At 39.8% G+C, this 11,015-nt stretch overlaps 1 protein-coding gene across 1 annotated transcript in view; it reads right to left on the bottom strand.

Moving 5' to 3' along the window:
• Positions 1-847: 847 nt before the first annotated feature.
• The window catches only part of LOC148353674 (protocadherin-15-like), a 350,912-nt gene continuing 340,744 nt past the window's right edge, over positions 848-11,015 (bottom strand). The window contains exons 34-38 of the mRNA XM_088350828.1: positions 10,933-10,954; positions 6,645-6,683; positions 6,465-6,538; positions 4,280-4,394; positions 848-4,118 (exon numbers count right to left, since the gene is read on the bottom strand). Of these exons, the coding sequence (XP_088206954.1) occupies positions 2,193-4,118; positions 4,280-4,394; positions 6,465-6,538; positions 6,645-6,683; positions 10,933-10,954 (2,176 nt within the window). The 3' untranslated portion in view covers positions 848-2,192. The remainder of the gene's footprint in view (positions 4,119-4,279; positions 4,395-6,464; positions 6,539-6,644; positions 6,684-10,932; positions 10,955-11,015) is intronic.

Genomic DNA, 11,015 nt, shown 5'->3' with positions numbered 1-11,015 from the left:
TCATAACTTGTTTTCATATTTAAGGTCTTTACCAGTTTGATGTAAAAGGCAAATGATCTGTGCTCAACATAGTGTATACATTTTCCATAGGTTAGTCATTGTCCACTTTGTTGATTTGTCATTGGCTCAACGTGAATACAAAAAAGTGAAAGTAAGACAATTTACAGTTGAGGCACACAGTAATTTGCGAAGAAAAACAAAAATCACGCATGAAGGCAAATCGAGGAGTCAGAGTTTGGTCATTGGTATGTGCAGGTTGTTCCAAGGTCCCATCCACAACTCTTCCTCGTCCGATATAGTGTGATCGCTGTGGACAGGCAGCGTTTCCCTGCTGTCCTTGCGGTTGTCCGCCGCAGTTTCCGGGTCCTCGTTGCATGGACTGCCGCTGTTTCTGTCCACCGGGGATTTGGCTATACTGGTTTTGGACCCGGAACTTTTTAGACCGTTCAGGGTAGAGCTGAAGGAGCCGCAAGAGCCCAGGGTGTTCAGATTGAGTTCCGGCGGCGGGGGTGGGAAACACATATCTGTCCCGTTCTCAGCACTGCCGTCCAAGCCATCGTTGTTAACGATGGGTGACGGCTCCTCGTGAGTTACCTCCAGTTTTTTAAACTGGGACCCTACCTTGAGGTTGTTGGGGTGGGGTGTCCGTCGGGTTCTGATTATAGTGCCGTTCTGGGCGAGGTAGATGTTCCCGTTAATGTTGCTGTGGATGCTGGGCGGACGGAACCGCTGCATCTCTGAAGAGCTTTCCTCTCCAGTGGAGGTGGTTTCGGTTTCACTTCCTGGCTTTGTGCGCTTCTTTCTTGTCAGCTACGAAGAAAAACACTTGTCAGTAAGATGGCTTTAATGTTTCAGTATGCCTGGGAGCTGAAGTTAGACAATAAGAGGGTCCGTATTTGAATTTGAAAAGAAGGCTTAGACCAAATCCCAAGAGTCAAAAACACTAAAACATTCGCAAGTAACTTCTTATTAAAAATGTATTTCATGAAAGTATTTCTTAAGTATACCTTTTTTTGTACTACAGCAGAGGTAATATCCTTTTTAAAGACTACAATTAATAAAACTCACGCAAGTATCTAAAGTATATTTGACTTTTACTCAAAAAAATAGCGATATGTCCAAAAAAAGTTATAGTTTAACGTCAAAGACACCCATCTGGGACCGTCCTAACAGTGTGGATGAGTTTCCCCTTGTTTCATTCCTCAAATGGTTTATTTGTGCCACATTATATCCCTTCATGGCATTTTTGTGCTTGTGTGTATGACTGGGTTATTGAGAAAGAGGAGAACGTGGACAGCTGTTTTAATTTTCATTGAATAATTTTACATATAGTTCAGTTTTGTTTTGTTTTGTTTGTTTGATACATATTTACCCAAGGAAATGAGCAAAAATATGTGTAAAATTAAATTAAGAGTTATTTTAGCTGATCAGTGGTCTGCAGACTTCAAACTGAAAAGTATTGGTTCCAATTGCAGGAATAATCCCCCCCACCCACAAAAAAAGGGCAAACATGGAAATTAATTAGAATAAATACATTAAGTGTGTGGGGCAGCAATGGATTGACATTAAGTGTGTTGGATATTTTGGACATTGCCATACTGGGGTTTTCAGGTTTACAATTAAATAGTAAGCAGAAAATGAAAAGACTGGACTGGTAAAAAAGTATGAGAAAATGTACTATTAGGTAAACCACTCGTATGTTAGGCAGAGTACACGTACTGATACTTGAATATTAAATATCAATAATGGATACTCAATGTTTACTTGTTTTTGTAAAGGGAACGGCAGGTAATTAAGCCCAACACTTTTCAGGGATGAGCATCAGTCAATTTGCCTGCTACTATAAATACTTTATGATAATTTCCAATGTTTGGCACCATAAACCATCACATCTTGCAAAGCAGTAAAAGTTATCGCTGCAAAAAGTAATTGCCAAGCACTCTCAACAGAGTGGTTTTGGTCTTTGATTGCGGTTTGATGGCTAAAATACCGATCAGAAGTGTAATCCTTGATATTTTTGAAGTGACAACAATAAAAATGAGATTCAAATGTACACTCAAAAAGGGGGAAAAAGACAGAGACTAGTTGCTTTTGTGACAGTTGGAAACGCTCAGAAGAAAAAAGAAATGACGTTGTTCACTCCATGCAGAGATCATTGAGGCTCTCTTACTTCATAGTGGCGAGAGATTTTGCTAGAAGGCCGTTAGGTCCCGTTCTGACTCAGAGTCAGTTTCAGACGGGGCTTCTGTTTCCCCTGTGTCTTTGCGGGCCTCAGAACCAGATCCTTCAGCTGAAGAATTGTCAGTGGAGATGGCATCTTCGTCCACCTCGGTGATCGGTGACAGTCCTTCATAAGTTTCTTCAGATGTGCCGCTGAGGCTTCTGATGTCGGAAAGATATGTGGGGGCTGTGTACAGGGTGGATGGGCCAGGGCCTCCGGATGAGATGCTGGACCTTCTTGACTCTGCATCATTGCTCACATCACTGGCTGACTCTTTGCTTTCGTCAGCCGACTCGTGGATTTCGTCGGCCGACTCTTTGCTTTCGTCAGCCATCTGAGATGATGGAGCTTCTTCCTCACTCTCTTCAGTGATTGTTCCCTCGGATCTTTGTGATAGGATGGATTTTCGGGAGTGCAAGCTTCTGGACTTGCTACCAGAAGAACTTTGCCTGCTCCCTGATGAACTAGCACTTGTAATCTGACTGCCGTTGGACAACCCACTGACAGAGTCCGAAGCAGACATTTTTCTCTGGCCCGAAACTTTAGACCAAGAACCTTCAGTACCTGAGCCTGACTCTGTCTCACTAACTGTTCCTGTTCCTGATTCTGCCTCACTGAGCTCCTCACCGGACTTCTCAGATGGTAACGTGCTTGCAGATTTTCTCGTCTTTTGCGATGATCTTAGACTTGAACCAGATATGGTAGTGGACTTGCTGGTGCTCAAACTTGGGCTCTTTGCACTTTCACTACGACTCACAGTACTCTTGCTGTCGCTTGCATTTTGGCTAACACTGCTGCTTAGACTACTCTGGCCATTGACACTGCCACTGCCAGTGCTTGCCTTGCTAGCGTCAGTGGCAGATGATCTAACGGATGAGCGGATCGTAGAATCACTGTCTTTTGTGCGCTCAGTAGCCTCTTCCTCCTCGGAGTCCATATCTGATCCGAAGCCCTTTTCCATTGCTGTGCTTTTCTGTGAGTCAGAAACTTTGGTGGATTCTGATTCTGAGTCTTTTTCTGTTTCAGACTCATGCTCGGATTCAGAATCATCCTCGGTTCCGGACTCCTTCTCTGTCCCTGAGGGTTTTTCGGATTCTGATTCTTTTTCTGATCCTGACTCTCTCTCTGTACCAGATTCTTTCTCGACGACTGATTCCTTTTCCGTTTCTTCCTCTTCAGATTTGCTTTCTTCATCAGAATCTCCTGGGTCTCGGTCAGGCTCTTCATCTGAGTCAACAGTGCTTTCATTGGCATCATCTCGATCCAAATCCACTTTCAGGTACTCCCTGTCCACGCTGCTTTTCTCTGAGTACTCATCATCTGAGCTTTTGTCCTTAGTGCTGCCGCTAGTCCCTGCTTCTGGCTCACTTTCGGTCACACTAATTGACACTTTAGATTTTTTCTCTTCCTCACTCGTTACTTGCGAGGCCACTTCATCCCTCTCGCTGCCTGTGGCACTCACACTACTCTGAGACTTTCTACGGCCGTGCAACTTTTTGCCGAGGTTGATTTTCTTTAAAACTTTGCCAAGTTGGCTGCGAGCTCTCGATTTGCTGTCGATAGGTCCGGCGGGTGAAGGCCCATCGCTCAAACTCTCCAGGCTGTCAATACGGCGGGCCGACATCAGTTTGGCGTAATCCTTATCTTTTCTCTTGACGCCGAACATCTTGAACATTTTGGCCTTTTTCCACGGAGACGGACCAGCGGTGGCAGGAGGCTGCTCCACTGTCTTGGCAGCTGCCAGGAGTTTGCTCAATTTGATGACAGATTTGAGTTTCTTGGCAGCCTTGGATGGCTCGGCTTCTGCTTCCTCGACTGCCCCGTCATCCCTAAACGCAACCCTCTTAGGGAGACCTCGGCCCCTCGAAACTCCACGGCCCCTTCCTCGGGCTCGCCCCTAAGACATGGACATTCAATTCATCCTTTTGTGTACATCCGGCTATCATTTTGGAAAGCACACGGAGGCTATTCATTTCAATCATCAACTAAATGAAAGAAAACTTTATATATTGCAGAACATTAAAGAGCATTAAATACGTATTTTAGGAAAGGTTATACCTCAGGGCCATGCGGACTGTAGTAATAACCGTCGTCTTCCATAATCACCTCGCCGTATTCATCGTACATGGGTGCGATCAACCTCCTTCTACTGCCATATTGCGGAAGGTCATATCTTGGAAACAGATTGAGACAAAACAGAAAATGTATTTAAATTTGTTCAGCAGCCTCTCGACCTTTTACTTAATATATCTCGAAGGTTGTAAGAGGACTCAAATAAATCATCCTGAAGTGGGAAGCTGCTGTGCCGGAAAAATAATACCCAAGAGCCCATTATACACTCAGGGAATGAAAACCAACAGTATGTCTTTAATCCCAAGCGCATATATTCGACATTGTTGCAATTTGGTCTAACAGGGGACTTTTTATCTTGATGGAAGGAAGAGAAGAGATTGAATTAGATTTTTCATTCCAATGCTCAGAACATTATATATTACTTTCTTATCTTTTTCTTATCCTTGCTCCTTAATTAGCTGAAGTTGAATTGAAGGTAAACTGAAACTCACCCACCAAATGTGTCACAGTCACTCCAAGGACCTGGATTTTTTTCTTAAAAATCTTAAGTGAACCATACATATAATTACTGCTAGGGAGTTACATGTTAATCTTGTTAGCCAAACAGAATAGGCAACGTGTCATTTGGAAGACAACGTACACTACCATTCAAACATTTGTGGCTAGTTTGAAATGTCATTATTTTTTAAAGAAAAATCAATAAAAATAACATTAAACCAATTTAGAACTACAACCCGTATTGTTAACGCTGTAAATGAGTAGCTGCATGTCGTTTTTTTTAATGCAATATCAACATGAACATGTATAGAGGCCCAAGCAAAGCAACAAACACTCTTGTGTTTTAATAGTACATTGTGTTTGCTACATACATTAGAAAGTTCATGGATGATTAGAAAACCCTTGTGCAATTATGTTAACACATGTGAAAATGTTTAGCTGGTTAGAGAAGCTATAACACGTACCTTCCTTTGAGCTAGTCAATTATCTGAAACATCACATTTGTGGGTGCAATCAAATTTTTAGAATGGACAGCAAAAGAGAACTTCCATGTGAAACTCAGTCTATTCTTGTTCTAATAATTGGAGGCTATTTTTTGCGAGAAATTGCCAAGAAACGAAAGATCTCCTACAACGTTTTACTACTTTCAGAGAACAGAACACCCATGCTCTAACCATAGAAGGAGAAGTGGGAGGAACAAACAAGCACGAGGACAAGAACATTAACGTCTGTAGTTCAAGAAATAGAGTGTTGAATGGTACTAAACAATTTGGCAGCAGTTTGTTCGCTTTGGGTCTCTTTATTGTTTTATTACAACCGGAAGGTGTTATGGTTAACGAGCGGTTGATTTTTCCTCATCAAAGTTGTGTACTCTTAGTCAGAGGTGGGTGGTAACGGAGTACATTTACTAAAGTAAGTTTTGGGAAATTATGTGCTTCCAGGAGTAATTTTAAATCTCAATACTTTTACTTTTACTTGAGTAAATTTGTGAAGAAAAAAACGTTACTTTTACTGTGCCACATTAGGCAACATTGAAGTCGTTACTTTGTTACTTAATAAATCCCCTCCACATAAGAATGCGTCTGTTTGTCTCTGCTCTACCATATTTAACCAATCAAACGTAGCACCCTTGTCAAGTGATCATATTCATCTTAAGCAGGTTAAAGGTGTTTACGGATGAAACAGATCAAAAAAGGCACTTAGCAGTACCGACTATGAAAACACCTGCGAATAAATGCAATGTCTCCTTTGTTCGAGTTCATGGGCTAGCTTGTTGTTTTGCTTCCAGAGCCTCGTCAGATAAGTATTGGGGCTTTAAATGTGCTACTTGTGCTTAATTTATTTATTGGATTCATGCTATTTTTAGTTTATTGTTTGATATAATTTATTTTGATTATTTTAATCTACTTTTGAATTAAATTTAGGATTTTGTTTATTGGATGGACTTTGATGATTTGAAGATCCAATTGTGTTTTGTTTTTTTTAAATCAATAAATACGACCTTGCTGCAGTGACACAGTACTTGAGTAATTTTTTTGCCAAGTACTTTTTTACTTCTACTCTGCTTTTGGTAAACGACTCAATCGTGACGCGTCCTCCAAGTTTAACCCCAAAAGAGTTCTTTCGTTTTTTTTCTGAGAAACAAGATCACCGATGGGCCGTGCATGCTCACCCTTGATCATAGTTGTAGTAGTCCTGCGTGTAGTACTCTTGGCCAGGGTCGATTCCTGACTCCATGGAGAGTTCCTGTGTTTGAGAGATAAATTGCGGACAGTAAGATAGAGGAATGCTGTACGAGATGCAGAGTGAGTGCGACAGTGAAGGATGGAGGAAAGAGGGCAGTATTTTCTACCTCAGGTCTCAGCAGAGATGGTCTCAGCAGTTGCTGATGCTGCCAGTGATTAGTGCAGAAGAGGAAGGCGGCAAAAGGACGACGGAAGGAAGGAAGGATGAGATCGCCCGGAGGCACACAAAAAAGAGTATAATGTTTCAAGCGGGAAAAGGCAGACTGCTTGTTAACTACCGCGGCATTGTGAGGAAGCACGGACATAAAAAGATGAGGAAGGTGTGCATGGACAAAATATAACACCCGAGTTAAAAGTTTTGTGAGAATTGGGCAACACAAGCGGGTTGTTAACCTCATTAGGCAATCATAAATTTGCACAACTATGTGAATTCAAATGTGCATTTCTTTCCGTACTCATGCAGACTTGACAGTGGTACCTCTTTTTACGAGCACCTCTAAACACAAACATTCCAATATTAGAGTTTTATGTGGAAGAAAAGTATTTCTTTACGAACGAGGGTAAATCCAGACTATGAGCAGTCCCAGAGGCTACCACTAGTGTCTAGTGGTAGCCTCTGGGACTGCTCTAGTGACTAGACTCTGCTCAACGTCAGGATTGGCTCATTCCAGTAGGCGCATACACTCCCCACCATTATACTTCTGATCCCACGCCACTTTTTTATATTGCTCGGAAAGTTTGTTGCATTACCTTTTTGTGTGGCCCCTTCTTAAGGTTTCTTATTTACATCATGCTGAGGTTTTTGAGTTTTTCCTTGCGCGCATGCAGGTTTGAGACCAGGGGATGCTGGAATTGTGGCCTGTGCAGTCCGTTGAGATATTTGGTGATTAGGGGCTATACAAAGAAATGTGACTTGACTTGTATGTTTTTGTGACCATAGCCATTTGTTCTGGTAAGGGACTTGGTAAAGTGTTATCCAAGGAAAAAAAGGAGAATGATGTCAACGGAAACAATAGACAATTCATGTGAATTCATGTGATTGACCTAGCCTAGGAGTTTGATCAGTCAACATCTCCGATTTGTACACTATTGAAACGAAAATATCTTATCAAGGCTCTTAAAATGACCAGGGGCGTGACGGTTCTTTTAAAACTGTGAACCATGACAAGATGGAGAGACCTTTGTTTTTGTTGATATGCGACAAGGAGCTAGCGAGATAGCAACAATACGAACAGAAGTCACTGTCCATCTATAGGGACCAAAATCTTGAGAAAGTATCGGCTACTACCGGAATACATTTCAGTGCTTGCCATAGCTGGTTTGAGAAATTCAAGAAGACGACTGGCTCTGTGACTGTAACTCGCCATGAGAAAGCAGCGAGTGCAGAAGTGAAGAAAATAAAAACAGAATTCTGTGAAAATATTTGTGGGTTCATTTATTTAAAGATAGGGGACTTTAATCTTAAGTGTACGGTAAGTGCTTGCGTATCATCACTTATCTCTCATGTCACACTTCCCACACCCTCCCTTCTCTTCCCACACCTCTGGCAACTCCCCTCAGGTAGTTGCCTTGCATGGCTAATGCTGCTATCGGTATGTGAGCGTGTGTCATGTGAAGCACATTGTAAAGCGCTTTGGGAGGTCTTAATTGACTTGAACAGCGCTATATATAAATGCAGACCATTTACATATAGTTAAGTGCTCATGGAGCTCGGTGGCCTTGGGGGTATGGCGCCCGCCCCGAGACTGGGAGGTTGTGGTTCAAGCCTCGGCCGAGTCATACCTAAGACTTAAACATTGGTACCCGTTGCCTCCTTGTTTGGCGTTCTGCATTAGGGGTTGGATTTGGGGGATTCGGTCACCTAATGACTCCCAACACCTCAGTTGGGTTGAGCGAGGAGGCTGGGAATCCCCTCCTCTGAATCAATCTCCCAAAATGAGTCAGAAAAGACTCTAGCAACCTCCCACTAGGGGGATATGGCTGTGGTATATATATATGTATATATATATATGTATATATATATATATATATATATATATATATATATATATATATATATATATATATATATAATAAGTCCTCATAATAAACAAACACGTTTTCCATTCACACCATCTTATTCATTCTATTGTTTGTTATGTTAATTTTCTAATTTAATGTGTTTTTAGTGATTGAGAATATGTGTTTCATAGCTAGTTAGGGTTTACCGAGGTGCTTTTTGGAGGTCTGGAATGGGCAAATTACTTTTTAATAATTTCATATTGAAAAAACGTGCTCTTTACACGAGCAATTTCAGCACAATCTCAGAACAAGTTAAGCTGGATTGACTCCTGACATCAAAACAAAGCAAACATTGATGTTTTTTTTCAACATTTTCTACCTAGATACTGTGGATTTTGGGTTCTTTCGGAAGGGTAAAGAGCAGAAATTCAGACTGGAAAATCATGGAAACATCAGGATGTCTTATACTGTTGACAGTTACTGACAAGGGTAAAATGTTGAAAGACAAGCACAAAACTTGGTTGAAAACAGTTTTGGCTCTTCTCTTGCTCTCAGTGATAAGAGATTTACATTCTTTTGACATTTTGAGATGAAAAATTCCCTGAAATACAAAGACGTGCTTTTTTAGTGATAAAGTGTTTGGTCATTAAATAATTTAATAGTGAATTTTTGCACATTGGGTCATTTAACAATTTTTATCATTGCTATCATTGTTCATAATATAATTTTCAGCTCAATAAAATGAAGATATTCTATTCTGGATTGTTTTACAGACTATCAAGTATGTTGTGATAAAATTCGACTGCTATATAAAGAGGGTTTTTTTTTATCACTGACAGTTTTTGCTTTCTAAACATTTTTATTGAGACTTTTTGAACATCTATACCTCTGATACATTTCCCCTAAACAGTCTGGTTTTTAATTGTTTTAAAACTTTAGAAGATAGTTATCATTTGAGAAAATAAAGGCATTCAATTATGTACTGTTTTACAAACTGTCTAATTTATAGAGTTTTTCTTTCACTATTAATTTAGGGTATACATTTTTTTAACATGTGAATATGAATAAAAACTGAGAATCTTAAATAATAAGACATCGTGTCTGATTAAAGTTTTACTGAGTTTACATTCTTTTGACTCCCATATGATAATTTAAAGGGACACTGTGTAATATTCGACAACTAGATGTTGTTGTATGGTGGAGTACAACAGAAAACACGTGCTACAAAGCAGAAGGAAGAATGCGCAATACAGAAAATCAAACAATGGAGACTTTAGTGACCAGGGGCAACATTTATCTTCACATTTATTTGGCCAGCCTTTTGCAAGGTTTCACCTTGGCAGCAAGATGGCGTACAACTAGGTGAGCCTTTTGCCAAATAAATACAAAGGACTTGACCAACAAGTATTTAGAACATGCACGTTTATATGATAGTTCATGTATTGTGGCTTATTCAAAATTTGTTCTATTTTTATAGATTTCACTGGATGGTGTAATCCAACCAAAAATGAGTGCTACAAAGCGCAAGGAAGAATACAAAATACGGAGAGTCAAAGAGACCAAACAGCAACATTTTTCTCTTCATTTTTTTGCCCAGCCTTTTGTGAAGAAAAAAGACAAAAAGGAAAGTAAGAAAGAAATGCAGGAGAAAAGGCAAAGAAAAAAAAGAAAGACATAAAGAAAAAATAGAACAGCACAAGAACAAATAATAACAATAAAGGAATAAAAAAGATGGCAAGGATAAATAGAGGCAAACAATAAGAAAAAGAAAGAAAAAAAGCAAGAAAATATCTGTTTGTACAGTAAGATATTGGACAACTCCCTCTAGGTGAGTCTCATCTCATGTGAACTAAATTCAAAAATGCATGTTTATAATAGAGTTCATGTAGTTTTGCTTATTATTTTAATTACATTGTTTCTTTTTTAATGAATACAGTTTGTTTTACCACTAGAGGGCACTCAATAATACACCTTCTTTTTATTGAAAAAAGTTATTTTTACCTCTAGGAGGCACTTAAGAATACACAATATCCCTTTAAAGACAACACAATGTGGATTTAAATTATGTTATGTTTTAATATTGACAGGTAACAAGTTGGACACTTGAGGAATGTTTTGTGAAAACATGATAACTTGCATTGAAAAGCAATTTTTCAATATTTTTCTAATATCTAATATATAACTTTGTTTCCGAACAAAGAATAAAACACTAAACACGTATGTGTTTCATTGGAATTGTACCACAAATGCAGCAGAAAAGCGAAATCTTACACTGCGTCATTGAGTTATTCCATCTGTTGAAACTTGTGCTTGTTCAACATTTTACATTAAAAAAGATGAAGATAAGGATAATAGGATGAGAAAGCAGCTGCGTCCCAACATGCACATACTCACCTGCCTGCCGTAGCCTCGCCTCCTAGGCCGCAAAGAAAGGAGAAATAGGGAATCTTTAGGAAATTCAAACTTTGCAAAAATGA

The sequence above is a fragment of the Urocampus carinirostris genome, chromosome 13, assembly GCF_059441175.1.
Source record: "Urocampus carinirostris isolate Australia breed hairy pipefish chromosome 13, RoL_Ucar_1.0, whole genome shotgun sequence".
In the NCBI taxonomy this organism is placed as follows: domain Eukaryota; kingdom Metazoa; phylum Chordata; class Actinopteri; order Syngnathiformes; family Syngnathidae; genus Urocampus; species Urocampus carinirostris.
The sequence above is the reverse complement of the archived record's forward strand: the minus strand, read 5'-3'. Positions and strand labels throughout refer to the sequence as shown.